At 33.6% G+C, this 21741-nt stretch overlaps 3 protein-coding genes across 3 annotated transcripts; 2 read left to right on the top strand and 1 right to left on the bottom strand.

The window, feature by feature from the left end:
* Positions 1 to 2473: 2473 nt before the first annotated feature.
* TRIADDRAFT_55326 (uncharacterized protein) lies at positions 2474 to 5237 on the top strand (the record flags this gene model as incomplete). The annotated part of the gene is made up of 5 exons (XM_002111831.1): positions 2474 to 2766; positions 3974 to 4013; positions 4197 to 4263; positions 4954 to 5042; positions 5133 to 5237. 5 exons carry the CDS (start codon positions 2474 to 2476, stop codon positions 5235 to 5237), a joined length of 594 nt encoding a protein of 197 aa, XP_002111867.1.
* A 1652-nt stretch (positions 5238 to 6889) lies between these two features.
* On the top strand, positions 6890 to 11101 carry TRIADDRAFT_37504 (uncharacterized protein; the record flags this gene model as incomplete). Its single annotated transcript, XM_002111830.1, has 17 exons — positions 6890 to 7088; positions 8148 to 8244; positions 8410 to 8476; positions 8664 to 8738; positions 8830 to 8886; positions 9101 to 9222; positions 9305 to 9366; positions 9458 to 9531; positions 9632 to 9703; positions 9804 to 9857; positions 9934 to 10041; positions 10114 to 10218; positions 10321 to 10362; positions 10438 to 10479; positions 10657 to 10702; positions 10807 to 10869; positions 11001 to 11101. 17 exons carry the CDS (start codon positions 6890 to 6892, stop codon positions 11099 to 11101), a joined length of 1386 nt encoding a protein of 461 aa, XP_002111866.1.
* Positions 11102 to 11797: 696 nt separating this feature from the next.
* TRIADDRAFT_55323 (uncharacterized protein) lies at positions 11798 to 18151 on the bottom strand (the record flags this gene model as incomplete). Its single annotated transcript, XM_002111342.1, has 15 exons — positions 11798 to 11901; positions 12003 to 12071; positions 12142 to 12196; positions 12309 to 12368; positions 12449 to 12577; positions 12961 to 13008; positions 13211 to 13256; positions 13457 to 13518; positions 14476 to 14521; positions 14648 to 14712; positions 15332 to 15373; positions 16170 to 16253; positions 16344 to 16399; positions 16598 to 16639; positions 17977 to 18151. The coding sequence occupies 15 exons, from the start codon at positions 18149 to 18151 to the stop codon at positions 11798 to 11800; spliced, it is 1083 nt and encodes a 360-aa protein (XP_002111378.1).
* Positions 18152 to 21741: the final 3590 nt, after the last annotated feature.

The following is a 21741-nucleotide window of genomic DNA, read 5'->3' as shown; positions in this document are numbered from 1 at the left end:
CAGAGGGCAGTGGCAATCGTGGAGTGATATCGTCGAGGGAGGCAAATAAAGACGCTTTTCTCAAGATTCAATTCTAAATTAACGAATGACAGTTTGACTATCGGCTGGTCGTCATATAGTCATCATTACTAACTCTAAAAACAGAGTTGATTGAATTTTCTAAGCAGCAATACAAAGTCCATGATCCGATGGAAGACTACGAAAAGAAGCAATCTGTAAGGTCGAACGGTATAGTCAAGATACAACAGTAAAGAATTGTTTTTCAAGTTAGTATTTCCATTTCAATTCTATCCCAAGTCGTTTTATTATAATAACTCTTCATATTATTGATAATCAATGACGATTATGAGTCGACTATCTTGACACAAGAGAATAAAACAGTATAGTATTGGTTCAAGGCTGGCGATTACATGAGTAGAATATCCTAGAGGTAGATTGTTGAAAAGTCTTTTCAAATGACGTCGCCATTTCCATAGTGTTGTATTGTCATGGGACTTGTTGAATTCAATAGCAGTAGCTTATGCTTTCCATAAACTCTACTCCATTATTGGATATTGAATAGACCAAACAGTAAAGCATCTCGTCGCTGCAGTATAGCCTTGACAGAGAATGCATCGAGCTCAAACTGTCTACAGGCTAAATGCGATAGCAATCGATGGTAAGATGGTCGTTGATGTCCTTTGACTTATTTAATTATTAATGATCGATCCATGCAAATGAAATATGGAGAAAAGCAAACAACCATTTGGAAATGCTGACGTCAATTTATTGATTTTACTGAATCATCGTCTGCTGTTGTTGGACGAGGTCGTTCTTGTTTATTGAACCTTTTTTAGGGTATGCAATGAGTCCTTCGAAAGGGAGTATGCATTACGCTTGGAGAGATGAGAAAGAAGTCTTTCTCCATCGATCTATTGGCAACTTTGCAAGAATTAGTTACATCTAGCTTATGGCGGCTCTTTGTGACCCATCGTTCTTTTTCAACTGTACAGTAGTTAATTCCTATTGCTAGGTTTGTAACCTTTAGGGTTTGCAAGGAGTCCTTCGAAAGAGAGTATACATTACGCTTGGAGACATGAGAAAGAAGTCTTTCTCCATCGATCTATTGGCAACTTTGCAAGAATTAGTTACATCTAGCTTATGACGGCTCTTTGTGACCCATCGTTCTTCTTCAACTGTAGTTTATTCCTATTGCTAGGTTTGTAACCTTTAGGGTTTGCAAGGAGTCCTTCGAAAGGGAGTATGCATTAAGCTTGGAGAGATGAGAAAGAAGTCTTTCTCCATCGATCTATTGGCAACTTTGCAAGAATTAGATTATACTTGACAACTCCTTGTGGCACATCGTTCTTCTTCTTCAACTGTAGTTTATTCCTATCGTATGTGTAGCTCTTGACAAGAGACAAAGATACGACTCGTACCCTGTATAACCCATCAACTGAAAGGGTATGCTGGTCTATTGCAAATTGTTGCATTGGATTGGAATAGTTTATTGATGCACAGTCTACTGGTCTAATACGTTGAAAATGGATAAATTAAGATGAAGTTTTGCACTTGTTGTTGTGTGAAGATGAAAGTAGGATGAAAATTAGAGCAACAAAAACATCATCGTGGATCAATCTATCCCTGCTTTCTACGCATCGTGTTCATTTCTTTCACTTACGATCGAAATAATCATTTTCATCCAAGATGATGGTAGGATTGCTCTCTGAAGATGGAAGAGAAGCATCCTCTTGATTACTTGTATCATCTTGCTGCTTGATATCCATCTTGGATCAATCAACAACAACTGGATTGCAGGCAAGATTGCAAAAGAGTTCAACGGAGTCAAGCGTCAATACAATTGACTTTGTTGCAAGTTGTTTGCAAATGGTTTTCAATCTTGACTGATAGTGATGAATTAATGTTCATCAGCGTTTCAAGGGCTGCCTTAATCCAATTGGATCGTCCAACTCCTATCAATGGTGAGAAATGGTGAGAAATGGCCAGAAATAGCCAGAAATAGCCAGAAATGGCGAGAAGGTGGAATGGAAAGACTGCCAGGGCAATGGCTGCCAACAACGATGCGAGTGGCCCAGGCTAGAACGGGTCCTTGAACTGACGTGTGGGGCCAGCGCTGACGTACCAGTACCGTACCGTAACGGTCATTCATTACTATTTCAGTGTGATGCGCTGTTGCACCACGTAACGTAACAGCCTGTCACCCCAGTGACTCCAGTCGGACAGACTACTGGAAATGACAAGAGTCCATTAGTCCACGGTTGTACCCCATGGACTACTCAACTCACTATACTATACGTAGGTCTCGGACTCTCTACACGATACACTGGACAGTAGTTGTACCGCTCCGTTACCACTATCGACGAGGAAGAGTACAGTGTACAGTACATAGTTGAGCAATTCCGGATAGGAGACTGTACACTGTACACTCTGTGTAAAAGAGAGTAAGCGGCCAGACCAGGCTTCCATCAAGTCGATGGCTGCTCCAGTCTCTAGACGTGAAGTAGATAGAGGGATTCGACATCAACTAGAGTTTCTATATAGTAAAATGACCAATAACAAATGTCGGGACTCTCATTTTGGCCAACGAACGGTTGTTTTCCCCTTTCCTCTCCAACAAGGGTACAGCGGCCTAGGGATTGCACCCGGGTTTCCAAACTCGGGTAAAATATTCGGGTACCCGGGTAGCCATGTCGATGTATTGATGAGTATACAAATCGGGTACCCGGGTAGCCATGTCGATCTTGATGGTACGAAACCGGGTACCCGGTACGACCGCCCTACTCTCTCTTCAACAATACTACAGTAGACGGAATAAAAGTGCCACCGTACCCGCTGGGTGTTCGATGCCGTGCAAATCAAATGTCATCTCTTGACCTCCGTCTCTCTTTCATACTATCATCCACAATCCGATTGCTAAGACGAGTCAAAATACATTCAATTCTAGGGTCACGACTTGAGCTACGACCACGCTCTATACGACAATCTTTTTGCACACATTGAACCGACGGTATAGGAGTTAGTCACTCACGGCCAGGATGGGTCCACTTGGTTCCGCTGCTGGCTCAAAACGCAATATTATTAAGTAAACAACAACGACCTAAAAGCGAGTTAGGCGTTGAATCCTTTTCCTGCTAAGCTTGGAATTCTTCCATCGACAATCTTCTATTAATTCATTCTTGAACGATCGAACTGGCTAGCCTGGTACTGCCTAAGCTAACAACATTCTCATTGCAGTTAAGTTCAATCTTGTGTCTTAAGTGTAAAACCATGACTGCAGTTCATCAAATAGACGAGTAGTAAATTAATTGACTTATCGTAAACAGTCGATGATGCACGATATTAGTAAATAATCAATATACACCGACTACCAAGCCTGATGGAATGGATCTTCCAATCGAGCCATCCTTGTAGAGGATTAGCTCAATCGATAGAGTAGATTCTACTGGGTACATTTTCCACGGTATTGTAAAAAGTACAACGAGTTGGATCTCAAGACATTTCCATCTTTACAAAGGGATAACCAACGACCTGGATGATCAAGATTGGTGTGGACTATTGGACGCCTAGTGTCGGGTATTCCAATCGATCAGTGGATAATCATGTCTTGTAGTCGAAACCTAGTTGTCAATACTTTAAAATCGTACATTGACTATCCAAATATCCATACTGTACAGTAGGCATCAGCGATTCCATAGTATAACCAACAACAACCGTTCATTTTGACTGTGAACTTTTTTTTCATCCCCTTATTTATTCATGCTACGTTTCTGCTAAATAGTGAGGTTAAAGATAAAACAAGAATCATTATCCATCATAAGCTTACCAGTTATACCAATGTACAAGACAGTGATGCTGATAGACTAAGAACTTAACATAACTTCAATGATTTGTAATCATCTAATTGTAGAGAGGAGTAGATTAACTTCATACACAATGAAATTCAACTTTGACGACTTTGATCAACACTATTTAGATCGTCAATATCCTTGCTGACATTTGGAGTCCCCTTTCAAGTATCCTTTTTATCCACGTATATACAATCCTAATTTCAATCAACGATAGGTATTGATATCATAATTATTCAATGCGATAGATTGTACACAGAGGGGTGTATTCATAGTGTCTGATAGCATGGCTAATTAATAAAGTATCTTGTACATACATATCATTTAACTATTTGTCCTATGTATGGTTAGATCATGTCGTCACTATTCGATGATTCGGCTACACCTCAGGAAGAATCTGAAGAATTTTCCCATACACGTAAGAGAATTGAATGATAGAACCTTTTTATATACATAATGGCTTAATCTGTTATCCTGCTACCTGTAGTAAAATTGTTGATATACTGTGCCCTTTGATCGTAGTACTGCCGAATAGTATGGGATTATCCTTTAACTATGTCGGACAATATAGTGCTGATTGTTGACATTGATGACGAAATGTGTTAGTATAATTCGATGGAGTTTTCAGTCAAACAACAGTCATTACTTTTGTAGAAGAATCATCAATACCCGACGAGATACTGCAATATGGACAAAGTCCCTAATTACTTTAACAGTCAAGATAGCGATACCACTTATACGAGTATGCAGTATATTAAAATAGATTCAGTATGTCATCTTGAAAATGTCAAGATGCTATTTGTTGTTATATCATTTTATCCTACTTATTTCTCAATACAGCTCGTTAAGATTAACTGTTGGAATTTCAATTTCTAAAAATTAAAGTAACTGATGTCCAGTATTTTCATTTTGATATTGATACTGTGTATATATATATTCGTATACATACAGTACACTAATTGGATTCATAACATAGAACCTTGGAATTACTCCACACTATTAAAATATTCATGCTTGTGAAAGTTTCTCAGGTCACATGTGTCCAATCATACTACAAAATATTGTAATGGAAAATCTTGCTTGCAAGTTGATACTTGATCTACTATAGCACTGCATGTAATTCCATTTTGCCAAATTACTATCGATGGAATCGGAGAAGGAGAAATAAGAACAGTTATGCTGCAGAAACTTTGCAGAGTAAGCTTTTCGTTCTCGGCCATTCTACGCCATCAACTCATAAATCCTGTGATCTTGGTATCCTTAAAGCAGAATGTTAATCATATACAGCGGTATGCTGCAGAAATTTTGCAGAGTAAGCTTTTCGTTGTCGGCCATTCTACGCCATCAACTCATAAATCCTGTGATCTTGGTATCCTTAAAGCAGAATGTTAATCATTTACAGCGGTATGCTGCAGAAATTTTGCAGAGTAAGTTTTTCGTTGTCGGCCATCTACGCCATCAACTCATGAATCCTGTGATGTTGGTATCCTTAAAGTGGCTTCAGTACATGCTACCAAATAAATATATACCGCTGTAAATGATTAGCATTCTTTAGGATGTACTACTTCTATGCTGAGTCCCTGCAAAGAGTTGGCTGCCCTCCTTAGGCATGATACAGCTGCTGTTTAAGTTTTTGCATACCGTGTCGTACCGTGTATACCACTTCATAATTATTTAATGAGAACTGCCAAAATCATCACGTAGCTTAGTTTGCTTACAATTCTTTTATGCCTTGGTTGAAGCTGTTTTACCGATCGCCAAATAAATTTCCCAATTTTTCCTTGTAGGTACGTCGGCCATATCCGTAGTCTCCCTTACTACACATACTGTATACACAGCACGCAAAGTACATTAAAGATTGATAGACTTTTAGATAGCTCCAGCAAGGATGAAAAGTAGGCATCATAAATAAAATATATTTACTCAATCCAGCCGATGGTACTGGAGCGCTTACAGTATAGGTCGATCAATTATCTTACTAGATCTTACTCCATCATCGGATCATTCAAACTTCAATTTAATGAACATACTCTCGTCCATTCCTTATTGACATAGAAATAAGACTCTACTTTCTACTTTTCTATCACGACAACACGGTAGAGATCAAATTGAAATAGGCTGTAGTTGAAAGGGATTCCCTTTAACATTCTTCCTATGCTCTATTGGATTGCCCCCCCCCCAAATTTTATCCCAAACACTCGACGTCATTGCTATATCTATCTTTTCATCGTTATTGCAAGTGTTTTTATTTATTTATTTGTATTCAAGAGAAAGTTTGCATATTGTACAATATTCCGATTCTGCATACGAATCTGTTGTAAACCTGAATAGAATCAATACACTGTTGCCAGCTTGAAGCTTACGATGCAAACACATTAGAATGGTAGGCCAAAGTAGAGATCGATCCATCCAAAAATAAAATAGTAATAATGACATTCTACATGACTTCGACTAGGTATATGCTGCGTAGACAGATGTATATACAATCATGGATTTATTCTACTTGGAACAATAACATCCATGGGAAGATTCTTGCCTATCGACTGTAATTTTGGATCTCTCTTATTTCTCCTCCCTCTTTATTATATTAAGAACTTCCGATAATAATTCATTATTTATTTAAGGCGCGAGCTGACAACGTGATAGCAAGCAACAATCGGGCGGATTTCACGCTCTTTGCACAGTATTTTTAGCCATCAGTATTGTTAAATTGTATCACATGTCATTAATGTATGCCCTTTGCCAGTCTATCCAACATTGCTTACTGCTCTGCTACCAAAATAACAACTCCCCAATCTGCATTCCCATATAACCACGTAGGACAACTTCACTACCATCATTTATGCCTAAAGTAATCATCCAAGATAGCAATCTGCAATTTACTTATGCTCATTCATGACAGATTATCAAATCGATGGTGGAGTTGCTTGAATGATACTAGTATTTTGTCCATTCTTTTCTTTTCCTTTTCCTCCTCTTCTATCCTTGTATCATAAAGTTGTTGCCAACTTTGACATACTAGAAAGACAATTTATTCATACAATATGCGATCAAGTCAATCTGTAAATTCATCCATTTCCGCTAATGGATACATTAATGATGAAATTACATTTTTAGCTCCTTGTCCAAAGCTATGTAACGTTCCCACTGTTATTGTTATGGTGGGGCTGCCAGCCCGTGGGAAAACTTTTATTGCTCGAAAATTAACACATTATCTAAACTGGATTGGCTATAAAACCAAAGGTAACATTACTTGTAAAGCAATCATTTACTGTGATGATGAAATACTTGTACAGTAGAGTAATGTTACTACTTTTTTTTTCCTTTTTTGATTTCCTATTTTATCACTTGCCACAAGCTAGTCGAATGTTACAGTAAAATCAGCCGAGAAAAAAAAAAAAAAATTGATTACATTATAGTTAGTAGCCCATGCTGTCATGGCAGTAATATCATTTTAGTTCAAGAAGAGAGACATGACTACTAAACTACCGTTCTACTATCTCACTATATTTCGTTCTTATTCCTTTGATTATGTATCTATTTATATACACCAGAAGTAAACATCTACATTAGGGTTCGATGCCCATTTTTGTCTTTACCAGTATCAACGCACAATACTTACAGCAGATGGATCGTAATGATGAAGCATACCGTATGTTGCTCTTAAAACGAGTCCATCGTAGCATATCGGCACTGCACTAAGCCTGATGACCATCAATAGATGCTAAAGAAGTGTTCCAATGGTAGAATACAATTAGCCTTGAAGAAGAATCTGTTCTAAATTTTACCTTTATAATTATGCAATTAATAATTCAATTATTCAAATATCTGAAAATAATGTATATCTCGGAAGTACGTATCATTGCAGTAGCAGTCTTTTTCACGATCCATGCATACAAAATTAATAGTCGGTCGAAATCGGGCCCTAGTAAAGTGATACAAGATGAGTTGTCTACAGGAATAAAAAATATAGCATCTGTCTTGCAATTATTTTACTCAGTCGCATAGAATATTCTATTCTAAGCGATAACCCAATTGTGCCATGTGGTATAAACTAGTAATTAGAGAGGCGTTGTCATCAACGATGAGATAGCCTACTCTTCTCTTGACCCATAATAAGTATTGGTTTCTTTTTATGCTGTAGCCATGATAAACTCCTTACGATAAAAATTGTTTTTGTTAGCAACTATCATCATCATTCAAGTCGGCCATATGTATTCCTAGCTAATTGATAGTTATTTACAGTATCATGATGTGCTATACACGTAAGTTATAATATTCAAACCTTTTCATGCCATTTAGTTTTCAACCTGGGTGAATATCGAAGAAAAAATTTTGGTGCCACTAAGCCACCTTCGTTCTATCATCCTGACAACAAGGAAGCTGTTGCCTCCCGCCTGTAAATAATAAGCCAGCTATGATACAAATAGAATAGTAATAATTATAGTTTTGAACTTGTTTTGTTGTCTACTTTTGTTGGAGCTATTCCCTATCTATCGATAGTGCTGATAACACTTTGCAGCCCTTTCCCCATTCTTACGCTCTAAATTATGTTCTATACTAGCAAATGCTGTGCATTGGCTTTAGAAGACATGACGGAATTTTTAAAGTCGGGCTCTGGTGAAGTAGCTGTACGTATTTGCATCATAGTTTTTATCCAATTTACACAATTGCATTGTAATTCGTTGTATGATTTACTATATCCTATAATAACGATTATTCAATTATCACAACGTGTCAATTGAAATCATAAAAAATCGATGAAAGTCGATCTGCTAACGATCGCCAGAAATACTTATGGATTTGATCTTTCTGAAGGTTTTTGATGCAACCAATACAACAAGAGCTCGGCGTAAATTCATTTATGATCATTGTGACAAAAACGGACACAAGGTAGAAATGTTGTTACGCGTAGCTATGAAAATAGCAATATCTGTTAGATGATCGTATTACAGCATTTTGTATGCATTTTTACTATTTGCAGGTATTCTTTATTGAAAGTTGCCTTGAAAATCCTGAGATAGAAATGCAGAATATAACGGTAATCATCTAATGCTTTTTCGAAGAACAAGATTATAAACAGCTTTTAGTACACGTGATTAGTAATTTGGCTAGCATGTACAATATCGTGAATTATTTCCGCAAATTTTTTTAAACCGTGATGATCTTGCAGTAAAGTTTTAATTGAGACTGTACTACTGGATACATCCATTCAATGGTGGTACAACTTCATTTTATTTCACCTTATTTTACAGGAGGTTAAAGTTGGATGCCCTGACTATAAAGATATGAACGCTGAAGACGCTATCAAAGATTTTAAAGCACGTATCGAGAATTACCGCTTGGCTTATCAACCATTAAGTGTGGATTATGATCGGTAGAAATTTTAAGGAATATTGTCTCAATATAATATGCTATTTTTTCCAATCATTAAATTCTTTTTTTTCTCTATAAATAAGTAAATTATCCTTCATAAAGATCATGAACGTCGGAGAGCAATACCAGATCAATAAAGTTGAAGGTTTATTAAACTTTATCTAGTCACTACGTTATATCTATAATCTAATATTTCCGAATATATATCACGATAACACAAAATCTGGAATTGATAGGTTTCGTCCAGAGTAAATCAGTGTACTATTTAATGAACATGAACATTATTCCCAGAACGATATACCTTGTCAGGGTACATTAACATTTTTCTCACATAGAACATTATAAATACGAATATGAAGAGTCTATCACTTCTACTTTGATCGAAATATCTCAAATACTATTTTTAACAGCATGGGGAAACCGAATATAATCAAGAAAATAGAATTGGTGGTGACCCGCAACTATCTGATCGTGGAGTTCAAGTATTATATAATTTTCATTTTGTGTTACATCATTCTAAAGCATACCTCCTACTAGCAAATACATAAATTCTAAATAAATTTTACCTTGGTTTTTATTCAGTTTGCTGAAAAATTGGCTGAATTCATGAGCGGTGAAAATATTCCAGAATTAAAGGTTCTTTTAAATGAAAATGATCTATATATCATCATTACTGAGAAAATTTTAACCAATAATGTGACACAAAAACTAGGTCTGGACTAGTCAGTTAAGGAGAACAGTTCAATCAGCAGAGTATGTGAGTGCTGCTGTTTCTAATGTAGTCACAGAAAAATGGAAGGCATTAAATGAAATCGATGCGGTAGGCCTAATTTTAATAAAGTGAGCCGTAGCTTTATAGTCTATTAACATATATAACCACTTTCTTTTTAAGGGCATATGTGATGAATTGACATACAATGAAATAAAAGAGAAATTTCCTGAAGAGTATAAAGCTAGATCTGAGAGTAAATTCTATTATCGATATCCTCGTGGAGAAGTAATGAATTTCTACTATTCTAATTGATTAATGCATAATGGTATGCTACCTTGATTAAAATACGTTTTTAACTTTTTTATATATTACTTATTTTATATTTAGTCGTATGAAGACCTAGTTAATCGTTTGGAGCCAGTAATAATGGTAACTATAAGACAAATTTTATTATACTTCAATTTTATCTTGAAATCGCTTAAATTAATTTTTAAAATATGCTAGGAATTGGAAAGAAAACGCGACATATTAGTAATTTGTCATCAAGTGAGTAACTATTAAAATTTAGGCTCGTATGATATAAACGATAACAACTGGCTTGTAATTTCTTCATACCTCCCTTAATTCAGTTAATCGAATCCGATACCAAATTTAGCTTATTTCCGAACTTTTTGACTTATAACATAAATACATTAATTTGTAATGATTGTTACTATTTAATAGGGTGTTATGAGATGTCTGTTGGCATACTTCTTGGATCACGAACTAAGTATGATATCAAATAATCTAAATAGCTTAGTGAAATAATTGTGCAGTAATGATGTAGTATTGACGACTTAACTATCTTTTATGATTTAACACTGTAAATATCAGCTGCACTTCCGTGGCTAGAAGTACCTTTGCATACCGTTTTCAAGCTATCTCCAACTGCTTACGGTAGGCAAGACCTCACGCTTTGTTTGAATAGCTGCGCTTCAACAACTTTTATAAATAAAATAGCCCGGTAACTTATTGAGTTATTATTGCTTATCTATACTATTGTTTTCGTCTATTGAATTTTGATATAGGCTGTAAGGAAGAGAAATTTACTTTCGGCGTTGATGCTGTAAGTACACACCATATTCCGTCAATAGAGTCCAGTGAGAACTTGCAAACTGATTTGGACTAGAAATTAATGTAACAGCAATTGTTGTTGATGTTTGGTGAATATTTCTTATTGTGCTTTAAGCGCAGTCATTAATCAATACCTGCATATGTGAATCTGTGATGTGCTGCTGATTTATATGAAATGATTACATACTAGTAGTTATTGGCATTCTGAATGCATTTATGTCGTTCCTGTAATTGAGTTCCTGAAAAATTGTAACTTCAGTAAATTTCAAGATCATTTTCTGCGTTATCATAATACTATTATAACATGATTGTTACGACATATCATAAATTTCTGATTACTCATTGAAATCCCTAGTAAATCTTTTTAATATTTAATAATAATTATGCCTTTATTAAGTAATTCATTATAAATTCTTTAAGTACATAGTTACATTGATAGCAGCAAGTGAGCCTTGTAGCTACCTTCTTTAACTTGTATTTACGGTATTGTGTATTATTATTGTATTTAAAAAATTGTTGTCTTTAAGAAGAAGTGCTGTCGTACAATACTGTACGATGTCTTTAATTACTATGTATATCATATTCTAATATCGATTGTGACTTATAAATGTTCACACAGCAATAAAGCTTACTTAACTTATAATGATAAAAGTAGTTCACTTGATGGTGAAAATTGAATGGTTAGTAAAAATATTTGCATTGAATATGATTTTAAGTAAAGTCATGAAGTTTTTAGTTGCTATTAATATTATTAATTATGAAGTTTGTCTGCTACATCTTGATATTTAGTCATATTTCTTTTCAAAATTTCCATGCATGGACCTAATAAGCGTTCAAAAGCTCCAACTTCGAGGGCTAATTCAAGTAATGTGAAACGAATCATTAATTGCACCATTTCATCATGTCAAGACTGTAAATTATATCAGTCTCAGATCTATCGGTTAACAAAGACTTACCTGCGATACTAGTGTCTCCTACTGCGTAAACAGAAGCTGCTCTTTTACTATGCGTTACAAGTGCTAATTCTACAATAAGGAAAAATATATATAAGCTTATAAATAAACCTTAGGATTCCATTTTCAAAAACTTTTGTACCTCCAAAATAATCGCCTTTCCCTAGTCGTGCTACTTCCTTTTCCTCGCTACCTTTCTAAAATTTTTGAGTTTAAATAAAAGATTAGTTTTATCTATTCGGTACACCAAACAGTAGAGTGAGCGCAATCAAGCCATCTAGAAAAATACTTTAAATTAGTCAATCTTACCTGGATAATAACTCGACACTGGCCCTTCTCAACAAAGTAAAATGCATCAGCATCGTCTCCCTATAAGTTAAATTAAATATCGTCGTTGTAATTTCTTCACATCTATAAATTCTACTACCTTTAACAGTTTGTTACCTTACCTGTTTAATAATAACATCGTTATCTTTAAATTTCTTCGATTCTAAAGCATCTGCTAAATTCGTTCTCTCATAAGCTTCCAATTCAGACAGCATCTCGACCGAACCGATCAATTCCTCATACATTTTACGCTAAAATAAGTAAAATATATACAAAATGAATCCTAGACAGGTACCATGAAATCTCTCATAATTTCTTTACAAAAAATCTAAAATACTCTATCTTTAGATATGCCTTATTCTACCTTTACTTTACGCTAAGGCAAGCAATGTGTAATTAAAATAGTTTTAGACAGGTGAAAGGCTGAGTTAATTATTCCTATTTTTTGCGCAATACTGTAGATGTAAATTATTTCATTTTGGAGTATGGTATATCTTGCTTTAGCACAAATAATTAACGTTAAGCCAAACAATGCATATTTAAGATAATTTAGATAGGCCAAAGCCTCATCAAATCATGCTGAGTTCTTTATTTTAAGAGCAAGTCTTGTTCCGATATTTCATGAATAGTATACCTTTTTAGATGAAGCGGATAATAAAATTCTTCTGAATGTTTTTCGATCCTGTTTGAAGAAACACATACAAGTTAGCCTTGGAAGAATTATTTGTCGTAACTACTAGCTATCCCAGTGCAGATAGCTAAATGAATTCCATATGCGCAATAGACCCTAACACCTTTCAGATTCATGGTTTTGGGTAGCTTAGTAATTAAAAAATAATGCTACAGAAATAAAAGTACGCGTAGAGCTTTACTATCAGACTTACCAAAGCCCAAAGTACTCCTTCAGTTCTTGCTGTAATCGTAGCGGCTCTAAAAGTGAAAAGATATTCATTAATTATTAGTATTATTCAAAGTATCTTATAGATTATAAAACTTTAAATTTATAAGATTTATTCACTATATATATACTTAAAAAGAATCAGTACAATTCAAAATTTGATATGATAGTTAGAAAAATGCCGTAAATTGTAAGTAGCTATTTCAGCTGCTTCATATAGCTTAATCGTTACCTAGGAGTATTGTACATCAAAGCTAATTCACCAAAACTTCCTGAATCAGTATATGTTGCTACCTATTATGTTCATCAACAGGGTTATAAATATCTCAATAAACGCTTTAATAGCAAAAATTGATGCCAAGTAAATAAATTTTAAGAATGAAAGTATGCTTAGACGCTGATCATATAAGCAACTGAGTCTCTTATAACTAATAAAGACTTTAGCACTAATAACAAATGCTTAACTGCATGAATTTCAAGAATAAGATATAGATAAACTCTAATTAATTACACGGTTCCTTGAGTGCTATAATAAGAGTACTAATAGCAAAAATTGGCCTTCAATTGTATGCATGGATTTAAAGTATAAGCCCGATTACTCAAATACTGATTAACAAATCACTTGTACCGCATCAAAAAATATACCTAAATATGTTCATAAATCTTAAAGGTCAGTTAATAACGTATTTTAAGCTTTACCACAGTAGCAGAAATTAACACTAATAAATAGCAAAATAGATGCTTTGGCAACAGACTCTGATGTTCATTTACATAATTCGAGGTATGAAAATATTTAAGTATTTTCAATCGCAACCTAACAAGACAGTTCTTGTACTTTAATACTTAAAATTAGCTCTAATGCAAGCATGCACTATACAGATACTTTAATAATAGAAATTAGTGTATAATTTTATAGATTTATGTATAAAAAATATTTAAATATACTCAATTACAAATTTAGCACTGTAGGCCAGTTATAAGCATAATAAATGTCGAGATAGAGTAAACGTTAGGATTCACTACACGAATTTTAAAGTAAAAATACGACTAATGGTGGTTTGATAAAGTCAAAGTATCAAAATAAATGCTTTGGTAGCGATATCGATGGTTATAAAGCAAGTTTAACGAATAATGCATAGTTATACACATCCTTAAATGCTATTGTAAAATCTGAATCCAATCAATTAGTTATGAAGAAATCGAAATTATTATTCCATTAGTCATAATACACTCAAAAGGATTATCTTTTACCGTTTTGGGAGTTCCATTAATATCGACGATGATATCGTAAGTGCCCCTAGAAACAAGAAAGTTAGTACGGATGATGAGTGTTTTGTATTTTTAAAAGCAAGTGATAGTAAAAGACTCTTGCCAAGTAGTTTTTGATACTAATATACAGCATTCATTTAAGTAGAAAACTTACTGGTCAATTACATAAAAGTTATCGCCATCATCTCCTTGAACAATAACATCTTCATTTACTTTCACCTATCAAAGCAATGATTAGATCGATTTTAATTGACTTTACCCGCCGATTATATTTATATTAATATTAGTGATGTGAGATAGCTTAACTAAAGAGACGATATAAGTTAACAGCATATATGTAAACTATCATCACTTATTGCGATAATCAACCAGAATCGTCAAAATTTATTGCCTACTTTAGTCTAGGGAAGATATTTAACTACTCTAGTATTATGTTTGATATTCTACTAAAGACTATACTAATCTAAATCAACATTACATTCTCTAACTATTTAGAAATATTCTCATATTATTTTAATTATGAAAATACTTTTAAATTGTTATGCCAAAATAATTGCATTACTCTTGAAGCTATTTGTGCTGTATTAAGGCTTTTCAAAAATATGACTATGCTATAAACAAATAGAAAAGGGACGTATATCGATGACTATTCATTTTTTACAAATTTAAAATACATTCATCAAGTTAATTGGGCTATTCGAGAAGAAAGAATACGTAGCACTGAAGGGAAATGAAGAATAATTTCTATTCAATTCTATATACACAAATTATCAGTAATCTACTATTATTCGTCACTGACTAATAATGTTATTTAGATAGTTTTAGCTTTCACTATTACCTTTCGTTCAAACATTGCGTCCAACACTTCTATAGTTTGATCCTAGAAAGTTCATTATTGTTGATGATCATTTACGTAAATATAATTAATACGGCTATAAATTGCTAATAAGGATAGATAACTGCGGCTCTATTGAAGTCAAGAATGACTACTATAGAGCTATCAATAACAAAATTCTTAGATACAACTAGTCTCGAAAATTGTAGCTTATTTGCGATGATACTATAGTAAAATGCAATTGCTCAGTGCCAGCTATATCCCGAAGTTTTTAATTTCTTCGCGATGGCACTATAGCGGAATAGGACTGCACGACGCAAAACTAGATTATGTCTAATATTACTATCCACTTCTATAAGATTTTTGTCAGCAATGTAACTTTTATGGAGCCAGTCTGGAATTTTTTAACTCATTTGCGATGATACTTGAGCAAAATGTGCTACTACTCAATCTTAACCAGTCCATCATTAAGCACTAATTCTGTCTACTTCCATAAGATCTTATCAATAGCTCCACTCTTGTGTAAGAAACAAGTCTGTGAATTTTAGCTAATGTATTTTGCGATAATATTGAAGCAGAATACGATTATAATTATTCGATATTAGCTGGGTTATGATTAATAACACTTTGATTATCTACTTCTTTAAGGTCTCTAGGCTAATTTATTTCAATAGCGTGTAGTATTAACCAAATTGAGTTCATACTAATGAAGAGGTTAGCAATGGAAATCTTTGAAAAGATGATATTCAAAAACATTTGATCACAGTATAGATTTAAAAGTGAGTCATTACCACTATCATTTATATCAAAATCCAATGTGCATAACTAGTTAAAAACTGACCTCATCCAGTGCTTTAAATAAGAAAGAGCTCTTGACAGATGCTTCCAATCGTTTACGTTGTTCTTCGGTTTTAGGAAGTACAATCTATTCAGAAGGAAGAATAAATCAAATATAAATTCATTTTTCTTCAAGTATTACAGTCTATTCTATATAGAAATGAATGTAATGGCTAACCTTTTCTGCGTTTTCTCCTTCTTCATCCTCTTCAGGTTGATATGATTCAGCACAAACTAGGTAGCGTAAATAGAATCGAAATTAGTATCTCGTATATTCTCTATTCCGCATTAAAATCAAAATGAGATTATATTAGACTAAGAAAGACTAAATCAAGCGTCACAACTGCAAATTAGTGGCATAAGATATATTTTAAGTACAGGTTTAAAACTTTGGTACCATAAGGTAGTTGAACAACTTGAAATTTTACTTACCGGATTGGCGCTTGGCATATCGTAATTTTGCGATTTCTTCATCTACAATTGTTAAATAATAGAGGCAATAAAAATATGAAAATTATCTCTGAGACTACTTTCTAGCTATATAGATTTAATACCGTGAAATAGAAGATAGTTTAAACGATTTCTGGCTATTTAGTAAAATTATAGGAGACGAGTTAAAGGTTGACTTTCCTTAAAGTCTCTTATAAAATATTACTTGGCTTTCTAGCTTAACTACAGTCTATTCCGTTCAAAAATGTATGGGATCCCTTGATATTTAGCCTTCAAGCATCAATTGCACGGAATAAAATGAATCGATTTGACATTATTTACCGTTCAATCTCATTTTTATCTTCTATAGCGCTACTGCTTGTAAATTATTCACGATCAAACACATACAAGAAGAATTATCCATTTCCCGAGTAAAAATGGTACTAGGCTAGCATATAGCATTAACATTCCCAACATACAATAGCATAATAACTTTATATTACTCTAGAAGTTTCTCTAAACCGTTAATATCGCTAAAATATTCAGTAGCTATCATTTCAGTGAGATCATCGCAGTACATTATGGTTAAAGTTATAAGGTTTAAAAGCCCTGAAAACTATCAGTGCCTTTGGAAATTTACTTGCCTTCTCCATCAATAGCAAATTATAATTAAAAAATCAACAAAAATATCATCACCGAATGAATATGCTATTGGAATATGCTATATTGCTATGCTATACGTAAACTAATTAATGAATTGGATAGTCCTACACTAGTGCTAATAGAACGCTATTACGAATATGATACGAATAAGGCAAACTAATGGATAGAAGAAACTAAGAAATCTATATAGTAATTATGAACTACTGGTTAATCAATAGATCGATAATTTACTTTCATTTAAGACTGACTTTAGCTCGCTGGTAGCGTCTGAGTACCGTAGTTAATCTTCTAGCATGGAAGAAAAGAGGCCTATTGCTTTTAACTTAAGATCCCCGTGATATTATTAATTTATCTACGCTATTTATCCCCGACTGAGAAAGAAAAATAGCTCAAAGTGAAGTGGATCTATTGGCTAATATTTTACAAAAATAATAACAAAGTCTATCGCCAATAGTGGCGATTTGAGTGTTTTTATCCAGGAAAAATTAGAACCTATCATCCACCGAATATATTTAGTGAAATCTAACGTTTAAAGACGATACAAAGATTACAGGGAGAAGACTAGACCCTAAACTTCATTTCCAGTTACAACAACCTATCCATGCTGATATAATTCTTTACGGTTGGGTAGGATAACAGTAAGAAAAAGAACAAGCAATCCTCCGCTTACTGTATTCCAGTCAAGCAAGTAGCATGGATATCATCCCAAATGGCCTTACCTTCATCATAGTCGCCTTCATCATTCAGCAAACGTTCCTTTTCTTTCAATAATCTAGTAAAATAACTTGCTGCATAATCGTATATGTTGTTTGGCCTCTCTTTAATTAAACTGACAGTGAATTCCTGTAATGCCATTGTTAACCCTTTGGGAATTTCAAAATCGTTAGCGGTCATCTTGAATTGAAGTAAATGTTGCTTTCAATGATCAAAAGTTTAGTTAATAGTTTAATGGAATCGTCAATTTCTTATCTATTAACTGGCTAAACTGATTTGAAGAAGAAAGTCTTCAAAGGACTCCTTGTTTTATAGCGACACTTGATATTGTCTATAGATGAGCGCACATAAATTTTCTTGGGCTAGGATACTTTTTTCCCGAATTTGTATTTCTGATTGGATGGAAATAGAGGAAGTAAAACCAAGATAATAAAGTAGTGGTCAATTTAGTGGATGTAAAATAGATCGGAAAGAAATAAAAGTCGTCGACTAACTTGTGTCGTCTTATGCCAAGGAATTGATTGCCAATATTCACTTTCTGAACCGAACGTGAAATAATGGGTTGTCGTGGAGATTCGAAAGGTAAAACGAAGACGATAAAGTAATAATCAATTTAATACATGAAAGCTGGATCGAAAAGAAAATAAAAGTCGTCGTCTTATGTCAAGGAATTGTTTGCCAATATTCACTTTCTGAGCCGAACGTGAAATGTTTTGTTGCCGTGGAGATTTGAAAGCGAATTAGACCAAGCAAGCCAATCCTCTATCACTTGCTATAAATGCTCTTCTACAATGTAATAACACCAGTATTTCCAGTGGATAACAACTATCAATGGGGCTAATAGCACGCGATCAGCCTTAAAAAATGGATGAAAATATTGAATGTCTGGTGAAAGTGGACGTTGCTGTTGTTATGATTACTCTCGGTAACGACTAGTCAAAATGGAAATGGTCATCCAGGAAACTAGGCGGTCCGTTGTCAAAGAAACGGAGGATCTAAACACTACACTATTTCTTTAAATCGACTGTTTGTCATTGAATGTCTAGTAGATCAATTTTGGCTAGTTCTTCTTTCAATGATGAAGTTGAAAGTGTAGAAAATCGGACAATATTCAAATTTAAAACGGATCGAGTCTTTCTTGTTATTAAAAAAGTCAACGGTGCTGTCGTTCTCGGATCGTCTTGATGGCGTAATAATCGAATGGTTAATTTCTCCGGCCAAATTAATATTCAAAACATGATGAGTTAGATGGCTTTATTTTACTATAGGTAAACTTGCATTCAAGATATCAAATGAAGTAGAAATCAAGCAGTAAGATTACCTTGATAAGATAATTATTCTAAAAGAAGAAAAAGGAGTCTTGTAAACTTCTAATTGGAAGCAAAAAAATGGTTTCCAAACTATTTATAACAGACGGATTCACGTCACGTAGATGAAATTGTGGACGAATAGATAAAAGCAATGGAGAAAAAAAGAGATCGATATTGCAGCAACTAGAAGGAATAGCCAAAGGGAAGAAAAAAAAGAGTTGATGAATACCTTCTTAAGACAATATAGACTGATATTGTTTAACCGGTATTTGAGTCAATTAAAATTTGAATAGTTATAGTCTTGAAAGTGAAAGACTTTCTTCAAATGGACAATAGCAAAACTATTTATGGCATCTTTTCATCGTCATCAATTCTACTAAGCCAATCAATAAAAGAAATAGTTCTTTTTGCTATTTAATCCTTCTTTAAATTGTTTATTGCCTGTGTCATCATGATAATATCTATCGTGATAGGGTAGAATTACTCTATTTTTGAATGATTGCCATTCGATAGGATTGCGTATAGTTAAAACTATGTTATTCATTAGTAGCATAGTCTAATTTCCCTATACATAAATGACTTCTATCCGTTCTAGAAGATTGCAGTTTCTACAAGACCTAGTTATTCCTTTTTCAATTTATTCTACTCAGTTTCTTAAACTTGCATAAGTAGAAAAAAAATTCATTGACTTTCTAAATGAATAATCATAGATTAGCCTATCATATCATCATGGTTATTGGACCATAAACGATATGAACAAAAATGAAATGAAGCCAATAGGACGCGTACATATTGTTATTTTTCTTACTCCATAGAGAGACCGAAATATTAGGTTAGCCATTTTAGCAAACTCATGTTAATGTTCTATATTGATAAATTGATGAGATAGTTACATAGACATGATACGTGCTAATGTGATATATCAATATCCTTTTAATGGACATGATTAAGAACAATTCCCTTTGCTATCATCGTGTAGTTTTACAGTATTTGAAGAATTTTTGATCATGGATAACGATCTTAAGGTACTTAAAATGCTATTTAAGTAAAATAAAGTGTATAAATAAGAATGGAAGTGCCATAGAGTAAAATAATATCATGCCAACCTTAGGAGAAATAGATACCTAAAGAATACAAGTTATTTCTTGAAATGGCTTTTCATCGAACTAGAATTGGATGGTGTTTTTAAATAGTACAGTATATATCTGTGTAATCTGTACATAAAGGATTATTAACCCAAATCACCATCAAAGATGATATAACTTAGTTATCAGTAATAAGAATAAGATTAATTAAGGATAAGCCGGCAACGTATTAATCCTGATAATACTGCAAATTAATCAAGCTGTAAAATTAAGACCACTCAGTTTTTCCCCTGTCCAAAAGGTATTTAGATAACTCGGTATTTAGACTAAAATTGATTTAGTCCATAGCCTTAAATGACGGATAGTCCTACAGGTAGAAGTTCGCATGCGACGAAATAAGAAATGAAATAATTTCAACTATCTTCACTTTGATAGTGGGCAGATTCGCGAGAAGGTTCTATCGCTTTCCTTTTAGACGTCATTACTCTACTATTTCTAAACTAGATTATACAAAATATTAGTCAGAATATCGTCAAAGATATCGAATGTAGTGATACAGTAAGGTATCTTGGAGTATAAACCATCAAGCTCTAATATCAATATTTATCAAATCTTATCTAATGACTCAATGTATATGTTACATACATTAAGATACCAGAAAATAAATATCCTCTAATAAATATGTAGTTGAAATTATGATTATTATTTCTATATCGCCACATAGCTATTAAGTCTTTTCATACGTACTATGGATGCTTTTATCGTTTAATGCTATAGCATCGATTTCATATGGCTTTAAATAAATGTTTGCGTAATTGTTCATCAAAACATGCATATTGCCATCAAATAGATAATATCGAATTAAAGAGCCTACAGTATTCTATCCAATTTATAATAATTGCAAAATAACTTAAGATACTGTATTGTCTTCTACGAACTAAACAGAGTTCTATCCTAAAGATGATCTCTGGTCAGAAGAGATTTATCAATCCGCTAAGTTGTTTATCGGAATTGATGGTCCAGAAGTTGAATAGTATTAAAAAATGATTGCTGTAAGATCAGTAATCAAATCTTTATATCCTGGTATTTTATGAATAAATTATACTTGCTACCATATCCCTTATTCACTCATACTTCATATCAGATTTTTTCCGTTAAGAAATTCGTATTCAATAATTCCATATTTTATTTCTCTAGATACGTTATTTTTAAATCATTTTAAATAGTGGAACATGATAACTCTCTCTGCGCAAATTATCATTTCATTTCATGCGTAGCTTCTCATTAAGGATGCTAGTATATATGACTTTCCGTTAGGAATTTACTTTACCCGATTAATTCATGGACTATTCATCAAATTCTAATATCCCCGAAA

Source organism: Trichoplax adhaerens, genomic scaffold (genome assembly GCF_000150275.1).
Source record: "Trichoplax adhaerens TRIADscaffold_4 genomic scaffold, whole genome shotgun sequence".
NCBI classification, from domain to species: domain Eukaryota; kingdom Metazoa; phylum Placozoa; class Uniplacotomia; order Trichoplacea; family Trichoplacidae; genus Trichoplax; species Trichoplax adhaerens.
The sequence above is the reverse complement of the archived record's forward strand: the minus strand, read 5'-3'. Positions and strand labels throughout refer to the sequence as shown.